Source organism: Camelus ferus, chromosome 5 (assembly GCF_009834535.1).
Source record: "Camelus ferus isolate YT-003-E chromosome 5, BCGSAC_Cfer_1.0, whole genome shotgun sequence".
Classification (NCBI taxonomy): Eukaryota; Metazoa; Chordata; class Mammalia; order Artiodactyla; family Camelidae; genus Camelus; species Camelus ferus.
Window position 1 is genome coordinate 53136064 of NC_045700.1, and position 14403 is coordinate 53150466.

General features: G+C 42.3%; 1 protein-coding gene across 3 annotated transcripts in view; it reads left to right on the plus strand.

Annotated features, from left to right (window-relative positions):
• Positions 1-14403, plus strand: part of ITGA4 (integrin subunit alpha 4) — a 113309-nt gene that overhangs the window by 37523 nt on the left and 61383 nt on the right. For 2 of the 3 annotated variants that reach the window (XR_004319971.1, XM_006183035.3), the window contains exons 2-3: positions 430-1917; positions 2278-2399. Coding sequence is in view for 1 of the 3 variants with exons in the window: in XM_006183035.3 (XP_006183097.1) it covers positions 1721-1917; positions 2278-2399 (319 nt within the window). In the remaining 2 variants the exon portion in view is untranslated. Of the gene's footprint in view, positions 1-429; positions 1918-2277; positions 2400-14403 lie in introns of those variants that run through there. The other variant, XM_032479862.1, reaches the window with a different exon arrangement.

The following is a 14403-nucleotide window of genomic DNA, read 5'->3' on the forward strand; positions in this document are numbered from 1 at the left end:
CAGCCTCATATCCTACTCTCCTGTGTGTGGGCAGCTAACTGCTCCAGCCAAGGCCATCTCTTCCCCTTCCGGTTTCTGCCTCGCCCTGCTGACCCTGGCCCGCATCCCTCCTCTCAAACTGCTTAGCCTAACTCCACCCTCCTTGTCAACTCTTTAAGTGTCCCTAAAGCATTCAGAACATTCTCTAGTTTGTAAAAGTTTGTCTGTCTACCACTTAGCTGAAATTTTTCCTGAAGGCTTATCCTGCCTTACTCACCATGGCATCCCTAGCCAGGTGCCTGCTCGGTGAATATGCTGAAGAAATTAACATGTATTTTAATTATGTGTCCGCTTTTACAACTTTAGATGTATCCTTTGGGTATGGTTTTAATGCACACATGTACACACTATTTGATGAATACTTTTTCTTTCTTTTGTTTTTTCATATAGTAATAATTAATAGCTGGACCCGCACCTCCTGCAGATACCCGCCTAATCACCCATGGCTGTCTCTGGGTTGTTCTAGAAAGAAACCTGAGGCACACCTGGATTAATTAGGATGAGACTTCAACCCAGTTCAGGTGTGCTGGGCTGTGGGTTCCCGGAGCATTTTCAGAGGTTCATTATGGTGTCTGTCTCTTGACCTCAACTGGGTCTACAGCCATGATGGCAGGTGTATCCGGTAGCAACTGAGTGGATGCGTGGAGAGCGCGGGCGCCTCGAGACCCGGAAGGAGGAATCCGTTGAAGTGAGGCAAGTCACAGAGCTTCCTCAGCCCGGCTTCGCTCTGGGGGCTCAGCAGCCGCCTGAACCGCCCGCTCCTGCCTGCTGTTCAGACTGAGCCACTGCTCCTCAAGCAAGCAGCCCGGACTAGAGAGGAAGTGTGCGGAGGAAGGAAGTGGGCATAGAAGGGTACAGGGCTCTGAGTCTTAAAGTCAATGTCCTAATATCTTTGTCACCAAAACGTTTCTCAGGCGCCTTCAGGGAGTGCTTTCTGTTTCTGTAATTTGTGACTCCCTGGTTAACTTCTGTAGTGGTTGCTTATGCCCCCAGAATCAGATACAGCGCTTTTAATCAACGAAGGATCAGGACGGTTCCCCCCGCGGTCCCTCCCGGTGTCCGGGTTTGGCCAGCCTTTAGGTCATGCCGGGCAGGCCGGGAGCCTCTGCGCTCATAGTGGGGCGCGCGCGGATTGGGTTGAGGACACGCCGCCACGCTTCTAGGACCCAGGCACGGTTGAAAGGCGAAACCCGGACCCCTTCCTGCTCCACTCTTGTAAAGCCCCGGCAGCCCGGAGACGTCCCAAGCTCCTCCGGGGCTAGGAGACCCCAGCCCGGACGCGCGCCCTGCTCAGCCAAGGTCCCCTAGCGCCCCCTACAGCCACGTGCCCGGGGAGACGGAGCCGGGCCCTGCGCCTCCGCACCACGCCCGGAACCCCACCCAGCGGCCCGCAGCCCAGGACCTCAGGAGCACCGCACCTCGCGGCTGCAAACTGGGCGTGCGTCCGGCGGGCGCGCAGCATCCCCTACTACTTCTGATCGCTCCGCCCGCCGCGGCCCCACTTCCCCTCCCTTCCTCTGTTGCTCCCTCCCTCCTTCCCTCCCGCCTGCCCGCCAGCCAGCGCCGGACAAGCTAAGCCTCTTCTCTTGGGGCGCTCTTCCCTTTGACCGACCGTCGCATCCCGAGCAACTCTGGGACGGACGGTGGCCGTTTGGTCTTGAATGTTCCCCTCCGAGAGCGCATGGCTGAGCAGTCGAGGCGCGGGCCGGGTACCCGAGGAGCTGCCGTCCTGGAGGCGGTGATGCTACTGTTGTGCTTGGGAGTCCGGACTGGGCGCCCCTACAACGTGGACACAGAGAACGCGCTACTCTACAAGGGTCCCCCCAACACTCTATTTGGCTACTCGGTGGTGCTGCACAGCCACGGGGCAAACCGATGGTGAGTGGGGTCTGGCTCGGGCGCCCTCGGCATTTCAGACAGGCGAGCAAAAGGTGCCTCAGGGATTCCCTGCCGGGTTCAAACTTTCCTTCCTCTGGAGGAGGCAGGGGGGGAACGCTGCGACAGCCAGCTCGCTAAGGGTGTGCTCGGGAAACTTAACTTATCTTGAGGGTGGCAGCACTGGGGTGCGTTCTGGCACCGGGCCGTGGAGTTTGGGGTGGCGTGTTGGGTGCGCGGGGTGGTGGGCGGAGGAGGCGGGGTGGGGAGCAGCTGCGCTGGCAGCTGCACGTCTGCGGGGACCCGGAGTTCAGTGGGTAGCACAGCTCACGTCTGCGCGCACGTGCACATTTCTCGCTTCAGGCTTGTAGTCGGGGCGCCCACGGCCAACTGGCTCGCCAACGCTTCGGTGGTCAATCCTGGCGCGATTTACAGATGCAAGATCGGAGGGAATCCAGAGCAGACGTGCGAACAGCTCCAGCTGGGTGAGTTGGGTCTGGGACCAGGAGCTAGTGACTCCACACACGCTTGTGGATCCTACAGTAGCACACGTCCTGGAAAAATTCATGTTGCCTTTTACTTCTAGTTTAAAGCAAATGGTTTTCACTCGTAACTCCACATCATCGTCCCTTAACATAAAAGCGGTCTCCTTCTTTCTGTCAGTATTTTTCTCCCTTTTGCTTACGGTCGACCATGATTGCAGTACTCTGTCAAAACTATATGGAGCAAAGTTTCTTAGAAAACCTTCTCTTCACCTCTCCTCCCACTCACCTCCCCTCCAAGTGTAAAACACATTTTAAAGTCTCTCAGCACATTCAGGACAGGATCCAGCTAAGGCAAGACTGGAGAATTTTATTTCCATCTTTGACCTATCAGCCTTGTTAAGGAACAGGCTAAGGGGCAGATCAGGAATAGCAATTGGAATTGATCCCATACCCTGTCATATAGCCTAAGGGCTTTCTAAGAAAGAAAAGGATATCGTTTTACTTAGAATATGAAATGTGAAAGAAGAGCACAAGGAAAAATTGGCATCTTCATTGTTAATATAATTAAAATGGGGCTTAATGTAGAGATATTAAATTTTCTCTCCAAAAACTCCGATGTTAAGTGGATACCTTTATTTGAAGTCATTTCTTAATGTCTCATCTTAATTTTGTGATACTTGAAAAAATGTGTTCTTGTGTGGGAGGGGAGAAAGTTCATGTTTCAAAGCCAAAAGCAAATTTGCTTTGCACAGACACATGGGGGAAGAAAGGGGAACTAATATTAATTCAGACCCTATCTTGTTCCAGACACTGTTAGGAACTGCTATATATGTTGTTTATTTCCCGCAAAGCAGCACTGGGTCATGGTGGGCACTGTTCTGGCTTCATATGTGAGAACTCTGTGACTCAGAGAGTTGCAAGGACTTTTTCTGAAGTTACTCAGCTAGTGAGTGGAAGATGGGGGTCCAAAGTCCAAGCCCTTTCCTTCCATGTATGCATCTTCAAGGCAAATAAAATAGCCTCAATGAAGAGTCCAATATGTTGTCTGCTGAGCTGGTGAGTTATTTGTGAATTTTTCCCATTTATCTTTCCTATCAATAGACTTTTGGGATAAGCTAGTTACTGCATCTTTAACATCCTCTAATTTGTTTTTTGGGGTTTTTTTTTTTGTAGTAGTCTTTGCTTTTTCTCAAACTGGGAAGGTGCTTCCCTTCACTGAGAATGAATTCAAATTAGTATATACACATAACAGAATTTTATTTTTAACTCAGAGAGCCTCCATAAGAGCCTAGGAGTTGTCTGCAGTGTGTAGAATAAGCCCCAGCCTCTCATTAAACATCTTCCATCCAAAAAGACAGACTTGGAAAGCATAACACATTCACAGACCTATCCATTTGGAATAATTCTGCACAGCATATTTTTCATTGCATGAGAGAGATGTGGGATGAAGAATTAGGGAGTGGAACAGACAACCTTGATCTGCCAGAGGATCTTGACAAGGTCTCAGGAGGGAAATTTTTTATTTTTGTTGTCCTGTCATAGTTTCCTGATTTGTGACATAATAACTACTGGTATTTAGCACTTACTTCCTGTCTAGAAGGGCACTGAGTCTATTTCCAGATGTCTGTATTTAACTGGAAAGATCCTGTCATAATAGTATATAAAACTGAAGATAATAATGCTTGTCAAAATGGAAAGAAGACCTGAATTCTTTGGGCATGTGGAGCATAGGGATTGATTACAGAAATATCCTCAGAGAAATATCCACGTGGTAGATGGGCAGCAAACATGAATTAAATGAAATTATGTTGGATAGATAAATAAATTAATAGCAAAGTGAAAGTGTAATTGCCATCAACCATTGGTGGCTAAAAAAATTAATTAGAAATGACAAGCCAAAGAGCTGTTTTTAACTTTCAAATTCTTGATCAATAAAAAAAGACATTTACCCAGTGAGATGAAAGGCAAAAAGGAAGACAAGATTTCTAGTCAGTCAACTGATTGCAGCACTAATGGCTGTAGTAATGGCTTTGAGCTTTTGCAAAAGAGTTGACTGGAGTTACTTCTTATATAGCATTTTAAGCAGTATACCATCTCTTTCTCATGTAAAGAAATTGTATGTTTCTAGAACAAACTCAGCAGTAACTTGAAGCTTTAAAATAGGGGATTGAGGATAATGTCTAGAAAGGAAACACTGAAAGCAGTAAATCAGTAACTAAAGACAGTGAAGGATTCTCAGATTGGTGGACTATGTAATATTCTTCATGAAGAATTTTCAGGGAAAGATATATATATACACACACATAATCATCTATGTAACATAGCTTCAGTTGTCCTGTCTCAAATGTGGGTGACTATAATGTATGTAGCTCAGTACCTGGCATATAACTGACATTCAAAAATATTAGTTTACTTTTTAATATATATTTTCCACTTAAGTCTATGTCTGCATGTTATCTGTTATAGGCAGGTTGAAGTTATATATGTGGACAATTAATAGATGAAACAGAAAGTTAAAGGTACAAGTGAAAAGGTAACAGTGGAAACACAGTGAAAATGTTTTTTATTGGCCCAACCAAAAAGTCTTATAATAACTAAAGATTGATCTATGATTGCCATGTTTTCTTCCATTCAGGGCTTCACTTGCTAGCAAGGAGATGAAGTTGAAAGATCTTAAAACGGTGCCCATCTCCTACACAATTCAAAGTGCTCTCCACATGGGCTAGTCTTTAGGTCTCAGTTAGAATTTCAGATCAAAGTTTGATTCAGATAGACTCCTTCCCGCAAAAGAGGAGATGAATGCCCCTCCTCCCTCCCTCCAGCCCCTCTATTCCCCCTCCCCCACCATGGATAATGTTCCCCATACTGTGGAATATTCACTGTAGTGATAACTGAAAGTGAACAGCAAATGCCCATTTATCTAGAATGTTCAGCAGAGTATAAAGTGTTGAGAGTAAGGTACCCCTGTTAGTGAAGTGAATTGACTGTGGGAGAGGTGCTTTTCTTCCTGCATGCAAACAGGCTTCTTCCACTCCTCTGCCTGCCTAAGAAGTGTCCCTCCCCTCACTTCCCTGGTGCTTCCCTCTGAACCAAAGGAAGATGGTCCTCCCCGTGAGGAGGGTCTGAATCCAAACTTGTTCATGAAGGCTCCATGTCTGGGGAGGCCATAATGTTTAGTTGCTGTTCCACTCAGGCACTTTGCATCCTTGCTGAGGTTTTTTTTTTGTTTGTTTGTTTTGTTTTTTTTTAAAGGAAACTTTGATCACAGATGGTTGCTAAATTAAGGCATCACAAATAATGACTTCATTAATACATTTAATCATGGTCCATCCATGGATTACCAATAGTCAAAGAATTAGAACATAATAAAATACATAATAAATGACTATGAACTTACACTAAAAATATTGTCTTTATTTGGTTATTCAAAAGACTTACCAAATCTTTCATTACTTTGGAGTTGCCACTAATAGCATTACACATGTGTACATGCACGTGCAGACATGCACACTTATACTTATTTGGGTAATAGAAGCTAAAGTTACTCAGTTACACAGCCCAGTATGGTAGCCAGCAGCCACATGTGGTCATTGAGCACTTGAAATGTGGCTAGTTTGTAGTGAGAGGTACTGTAATGCAAATTACATCCTGGATTTCAAAGACTTAGTACTAAAAAAAAATATATATATATATATAAGTATATACAAAATCTCTTTGGAGATACTGATCACATGTTCAAATCAGTATTTTAAAATTAATATTGATTTCATATTGTAATGAGAATATTTTGGGTGTATTAGGTTAAAGAAAATATATTATTAATATATTATTAGATTAATTTTACTTATTTTTACTTTTTAATGTGACTACTATAAAATATTTCATACATAGCTTGTATTCTGTTTCTATTGGACATGACTGCTCTAGAGAAAGATAACTTCCCTGGGTAAAATAACTTCTGTAGCAGGGGCTTTCTTAGCGTCTATGCACGAAATGAATAGGATTTTCACTTTTCTTTCCTAGACCAGTGCTGTGGAGTTACTAGAACTTGAAGCTCCCTGCTTGTACCTCTTTTTCTTACTGGAAGGAATGATGGTTTATCACAAGTTAGTCATCATTATTCCCCTTCAGATTTCTTTCTGGAAATTATATTACCTCAGCCAGCCTCCTGGTTCATAGTACATAACCTATTTGGAAGAGGTTGAGTTAATTAGCATTGTATCATTAAACTATTGATTACCTCACTCTCACTTCTGCCTCGTTTGTAGGAATTATTAGCTTAACATTAAAAGGCAAACCTCTCATTGTTGAAACTCAGATATGTTCTTGATAATTTTCCTTTTCTTTTTCATTTGTGATACTTCAATTTTAGCTTATGAAGCTGATGTGGATACAGACTGGTCATTTTGAAAAATCATCTGTGAGCATAGGTTGTTATGCTAACTATGCACAAAATTAAGACAGATTAATACACTAACATATTAAAAGAATTGAGTCTCCTGATTTCTAGCAATTACCCAAACTCCATCTCTAAAAGAATAGTTTCCACCTAATTTGGGAAATGAGGTTTTCTAAAATGCATTTTCTTTTTTGCCTGAAGTGTACTTACCACTGAGTGATATTTCTAATGACTGTAAAAGATCTCCCTTTGGCAACAGTTCTTGGACCAGGTACGGTAATCCATGGTACATATGGGTCATTTATTCATTCAGTCATTTATCAAGGGATGTGAAAGTTCCAGAACCTGGATGTAGAAAAGAACCATGGCCCTTGCCCCTAGGGGTTTACAGTCTATAGGTCAGGTTATTATAGGAAACTGTGGTGAGAAGATCTAGTTAGACTAAGGTGATGTCTTGCTAAGGAATTGATGTTCTAGTGGAAACCTGAAAAAAATCAGGACTTAGAGAGGAGGTTATGGGAAAGAGGTGCCAGAGCGAGCAGTGTGCACGAAGACCCTGAGGTCTATGAAAGGGTGGCATCTTTGGATGGAAAGAAAAATGCATTCAGTTGAACTGTGGCGTGTCAATGGCTGGCAGGTTAGAGAGGTAGGTGGGGATTATCTTTGTTACATCTTTGTAGGCTCTCCAGCAGCTGCAGAAGCCCTAGCCGTCAGCACGCTCTTGTGTGGTTGACCCTCTTCCTGGGGGTGTGCACAATGCTGGGGAGGCTGGTGGCAGATGTTGGGCTGGGGGGAGCAGAGGCACAGTTGGGAGCTGTGAGCTACAGGTGGGTGTGGTGGTGCTGAGCAGTGACAGCAGGCGGGGTCTGATCCAGGTGCATAAGAACCCGCAGGGCCCTGACTGTCTGTGTTCTCCCCCAGGGCTGCACACTGCCCCCTGGGTGTGTGCACTGCGGTGAAAACTGATGACAGCCATCAGGCCAGTGGCACATAGATGCACAGCTGGAGGGGCGAACCCTAAGCCTGGGCACGGTGGTGCTGTCAGCCACCAGGGTCTAGGCTGGTGTCTTGCCCTTGCATAGCCACAGAGGCCTGAGCACTGGGCTCTGGCGGGTACAGGGTGGGACTAAAGTGGCTGACTTCACACTAGGGAAGCCACAGAGACCTGGGATGGCTGCTGGTGTGGTTCCTGGGCTCCTGAGGGGCAGGGGGGAAAGGAGTCCCAGGCATCAATGAACACAAGTACCTATGGGGCGAAAGCTGGCAAAATCTGCACAGGGTCCACAGTGGCTGCACTGACCTTTGGCTTCATCAGTGGTGAAATCTGCTGTTTCTCTGCAGAGCAGGTCTCTGTGACCTGGACTTTGTAATTATTAAATGAGAAAGAGAGAAAAGATTAGAAGGTTTCAAAGATGTTACCCGAGGTTCTGACCTGGGCTCTTGGATGGATGCTGGTGCTATGTCCTGTGAGATATATAAGTAAATGTCTAGTGATCAGATGGGTGTACAGGTCTGGTGGGCACTTAAGAATTGAAGGTAATTGGTGTAGAGCTGGTAATCAAAGCCGTGGAGGTTAATGAGTTTAACCTGGGAACTCTCGAGGCTGAATAGGTCATAGGGCCCAGGAGAAATCCCACCGGACTCCTACAGTTTGAGAAGCAGCTAGAGCAGTTCTGCTTGACTCTGGCTGCAACCTAGATTCTCCTGCAGAGCTTTAAGAGTACCAGTGCTGGTGGCCTCCTCCCAAACTAAGAAAATCCCTGGAAGTGGGTCTATCTAATTGTGATACTGTGATTTATAATAAGAATGTGTATTTGGTCCTCATCCCCATTTCTGGCATAGAGCTCCTAAAACCCTTGGAGTTTTCTAAATTACTAGAGTGATAAATATGTCTTTTGTTATGTTAATGAGATGACTTTAGGACCTGAGGATGAGGCTGGTTTCCAGGTGGAGCCAACCTTATGATTAGAGGGTTGGAACTTTCATTCCCATCCCCCTGACCTCCAGGGAGAGAAGAGGGGCTGGAGGTTGAACCAATTACCAGTGGCCAGTGATTCAATCAGTCATGCCTGTGTGACGAGGCCTCTATAAAAACCCAAAAGGTTAGGGTTGGTGAACACCTGGAGGTTAGGACGAATGGTGCTCTTAGAGAGGGCGTGGAAGCTCCCCGCACATTCCCCATGCCTCACACTGTGCGTCTCTTCCATCTGGCTGTTCCTGAGTTATACCCTTTTATAAAAAAAAGTGATTTAGTAAGTAAACTTCTCTGAGTTCTGTGACCCACTCTAGCAAATTAATCAAACAAAGGGAGAAAATCGTTGGAAACTTCAATAGCCAGTGGTAATCTGGACTTGAGATTGGTATCTAAAGTGTGTGAGGGTGTGTGTGTTTGGGGCAGTGGAGGTTGTACTGGGAGGTGGGGAGCAGTCTTTTTTTTTTATTTTTCATCTATTACAATCAGCTGAACAGATACTCCCTGGGCATTTTTACCTTTCAGGTTTCTTCTGCAAGTTCTGTTACCCATTTAGGAAGTTTTGTGTTAATTTATTAAAGTTGCCTAAGTTTCCTAACACCATAGGAGATAGTCACACATTACTAGATAATAGTAAGCTGTTTTTTGGTGTAGTTCAGTAATGTACTGAATTTGTTTTTCTCTCTTTATCTTTGGACTCCCTTCACCCATTTCTCTCTCCCCACCCCCAACGCCTAGCGACCATAACCATACATCCTGTTCTCTGTATCTATAAGCTTGTTTTCTTCAATTCCACATATAAGAGACCATACAATATTTGTCTTTCCCTGTCTGACTTATTTCACTTAGCATAGTGTCATTGAGGTTCATTTATGTTGTTGCAAATGGCAAGATTATATTCTTTTTTATAGCTGAATAATATTCCGTTGCCTATGTATACCACAGTTTCTTCATCCACTCATCCATCAATGGACACTTAGGTTGTTTCCATGTGTTGGCTATTGTAAATAATGCTGCATTGAACGTGAACATAATATTTTTTTGAGTTAGCATTTTCATTTTCTTCAGATAAATACCCAGAAGTGGGACTGCTGGATCATATGGTAGTTCTAGTTTCAATTTTTTGAGGAACCTCCATATTGTTTCCATAGTGATTGTACCAATCTACATTCCCACCAACAGTGCACATCCTTTTTCCCACATCCTTGCCAGCCTTTGTTATTTCTTTTCTTTTTGATAATAGCCATTCTAATAAATGTGAGGTGATAGCTCATTGTGTTTTTGATTTGCATTTTCCTGATGATTAATGATGTTGAGCATCTTTTTGTATACCTCTTGTCCATCTGTATGTCTTCTTTGGAAACATGTCTGTTCAGGTCTACTACTCAGATCGTTTACTTGTTTTGCTATTTATATCAGTTCTTTATATATTTTGGATATTAGCCCCTTATCAGATATAATTTGGAAATATTTTCTCCAATTCATAGGTTGCCTTTTTAATTTTGTTGATGGTTTCCTTTTCTGTGCAGAAGCTTTTTAGTTTGCTACAGTCTCACTTATTTATTTTTGCTTTTGTTGCTTTTGCTTTTGGTGTCAGATTTGAAAAATCATCACTAAGACCTATGTCAAGGAGCTTGTAGGACTGAACCCTTAACCCATGGGATCTGACAGTATCTCCAGGGAGATAGTGTTAACAATTGAGTTGAATTGTAGGACACCCACCTGGTATCAGAGAATTTCTTGCTGCTGATGTGGAAAAACTTCGCACACATATATACACATTGAAATTGGGTGCAGAACTCTCAGTAGGGCATCAGGGGTTTCCAAAGGCACCCAGGTGATTCCAGTATTCATCCATGGTTGAGAACTATTGGAGAAGACTTCTAAGAAGAGCCTGAAAAATAGATGGAGAAGGAAAAGCCGAAGAGGTAGCTAGGAAATCAGGTAATCGGGCATTATGGAAGTGAAAGGATGAGAGATTTTGAGAAGTGAGTGGTTGGCAGTATCAAAATTTGCCAAGATGTCAAGCTAGGTGAGAACTTAGGAGGTTTCTTTGGATTTAGAGAGAATCGGTTCATTACTAACCTTGGTAAGACCAGTTTTAGTGGTGAAGCCACATTGCCAGGGGGTGAAAAGTGAGAATATATTGGTAGCGGATGGCAACTCTTTTAACTGGGTTCTTTATTTATTAAATAAATTTTATCAATTACTTATGCTAGTACTAAGCATAGAATGTTGACTGAGATGGCAAAAGCCCTCAAAGAACTCAGTGACAGGGGAGACAAGTAAACAGGTGATTACTTATGAGAAAAGTTTACTAAGTGTAACAATAGGGACATATACAGTGGGGAGGAGAAATTGTTTGGATGATGAGAGAACGTTTCCTGGAAAGAGTGGGCACTTGAGTAATGGAGCCAGTTCTGACCAGTTTTGATGAGCATGTAGTGACCTCTCAATGCATGTGAAGTGGATGGATACATTTCTCAGATTTGGGTGGGCCCCTCTGGGATTTTCTGTATATTTCAGCCTCATTCCAAAGAGGTCTGTGCCAGCACTGGGTTCCAGGCTCTGCCTGGTCACACCAGGCAAGCTAAACAATACACACTCCTGAAATAGGGAGCTTAGAACTGGCCATCTTTAAAAACAAGGGCTTTCAATTTTAGGAATAGCTGGAAACACCAAGTTAGACTATGGAAGCAGACTTACAAGTGACAGGACTGAGCTCTGATGCTCTCAGTTTATCCTCAAGAATTTTTTTTTTTAAATGGCAGGAAAACTTTTTCATGTAATTTATATGAAATATTGTAATTCATAATGAATATGTTAAGAAATAGTAAGAGTATGGACTTAGTTGTGAAATCTCTTTTACAAGAGATATTTTGTGAAGTAGATTAGTTGTGTCCTTTTTCAGTTATACCCAGTGTAGAAGACTTGTCAATATCTACCCTGAGCAAAATCTTTCTAGGTCTACCTCACCCCAATGCTATTCTGTTTTCTTATGACCATTTTCTAGTATTCATTAGAATATCATCATTTTGTCTGCAAATCATTGTCTCTGCAACATCCTATCTCACCCTTTCAACTTCGAACTGAGAGATGACCTCTGTTATCCATGACCCCTCATCTCAGACTGATCCTGCATTGACTGGTACAGGACAATGCCTTGGACCCCCTGACAGATTTTTACTTCTCTTACATATTTTAAAAACTATCATCCTAATCTTCTCCTCCATCCTATCCTGTGATTTCCAAAACCAAGCTCAGGACTCCAGTTTTGACCACCGAGCATTAAGTGAGAGCAGGTTTCCCTGGAGTTTTTTTTTTCTGTTTACATTTTTATTGCTCGTTTCAGAGACAGTTCAAATGGTATCTATGTATTAGTGATCCTTTTTCAAGAGGCTCCTTAATTCATAGTAATTAGTTGAAAACCATGAAAGTAGAGGATTTTCTTTCCTTATTTTCTAATGTTAGAAGTTAATGTTATAGTAAGTTGTTACAGAAATAGAATTAGTCTAGGATTATTAATAATGTTGATACTTGGATTCATTCCCTGATTAATAGGGAAAAGTACTAATAGCAAATCATTGTAACATAGTGTAGGTGGTGGATGACAGTATGGGTTTAAATTCTTCATTCCCCCACTTGTAAGGGAGTATGACTTACGGCAAGGTGCTTAACCTTTGTTTCAGCTTCTCCATCTGTAAAATTGGGATAATGATGATAGTAAGACCTACATCATAGGGATATAATGAAAATTAAATGAGTTAATATATATATATTTGTATGTATTAAGAGTGTGCTTGGTACACAGAAAGCATAAAACAAATATAATCATTTATTGTATAAATATATAAATTTTTGTGAGACAGCATTCTTTCCTTAAATTATGCTCAGCAGACATATCAGTTGCTGTATATTTTTCTGCTGTATTTAGTAAAAAACAAAACAAAACTTATGTAGGTTTTCTGCAGGAATTTGAAGAACTTTGGGCCTAAGGTCTAAGGTCCCTGGAAAAAAAAACCCTAATCTTAGTTTCAAGCTGGCAAACAGGCTGGTTTTCTAGAGTTCTGAAGTCTAGTGATGACTCAAAATCAGCCCAGAGTTATAAAATTGCAACCCTCAAGCTTGGCTCTACTCCCTGAAGACGCTCACCTCTGTGTTGAACTCTCTTCCTAAATACAACAAAATAAAATAAATTATAAAATAAAAAATTAAAATAGAGGACTGAAATAGCTGGCTTTTTCAGGCCTGTGATTATAGGAGCTGTTTCTCACATAAATTGAGCATTATTATTTGCCATTATCAGATTTTGATTAGGAAGTCTGAGAACATGACATTTAAAAACATGTTTTTCAGGAAAAAACAAAAACAACTTTGAGAATGACTTCTAATTTTGATGTTGAGTGTGCTCTTTTGCCTCTTGTTTGCTGCTAGAGGAGCTGGAGGAAGTGGGCTTAGAAGTTTAGCGCTTTCATGTTCCATATCTCCTCTAAAACCTGGGTGTTTTCCTTTTCATTGCTCGGCGTTATTGTCATTACTGTTAAATTCATGAACACCACTGTTATCTTTTAGAAACATCACCATCACATTTTATTAGATGTATGGGAGAAGTACACAGTTTAATATAATAAACACAGTATAATGGATTTAATGGTAATTTGGGTTTGATAAGAAACGAAAACAAGGGGCTGTTGGCTTAAACAGCTGAATCCAACCTCACAGCACTGTGAGCTCCCTCTGCTGGTGAGATGCATCAGCGCAATGTGGGTACACTGGGGAGCAGACGCATTTACCATTTAATGAACACCTACTATGTGCCAGGCAGTCTTGTTTGCACAGGCATAAGTTTTCTGTAATCATGATACCCCTGCAGTAGCAGGTCTTATAATCTTGTCTTATTTGAGTTGGTTTGTTTGCTTTTAATCCCATATTTTTTTCTATATTCTGAATTTAGTTAAATGAAGGAATTGTATAATTGTTTTCATTCAGTAATTATTGCTTCTACAAATAAAGATATCTTGAATGAGTGACTATAGAACATAGACTAGAACAAGATTCATTTATTTTTCAGGATTATTTCAGAAAAATTTAGAGTGCAAGTGTTTGAAGTATATGGGACTCATGTTTCAGTGGAATGGAACTGCACGTTTAAAAAAAAAATAATTGGTGGAAGTAAGGTCTTCTACTATTTTTCCGAATCTTGAAAATTATGTCACATGTTTTGAAAGATCAGATAAATGTGTGTGTGTGTGGGTGTGTGTGTATGTGGTGTCGTAGTAGCCAGAATGCCAGACTGAGAGCCCCAGTCAAATATCTGAACCAACGGGGAAGCCACAGCACAGTGACACAGGCAGACAAGCCAAACTTGTCAATGCACCCAGAAGTCCCAGGTTCCCCTACCCACAAAGTGCTCTGCTCAAGCCTGTCAAAAAGTTACAGAAAGACCTTTCAGTTTGGTCTTTCCCCTTGGTCCTTCCTCAATGGAAATGCCAAAATATTGAGATTTAATTGAGTAAAAGGTCACGGGAAGATAGGGACTAAGGAAGTGACCTTTGTCTTGAACACTAGAAGGTTGACTGTGTTTTCTGTGGGCAGATTTGTGATACTTTACACATTTGCAGCTGAAAAAAAAT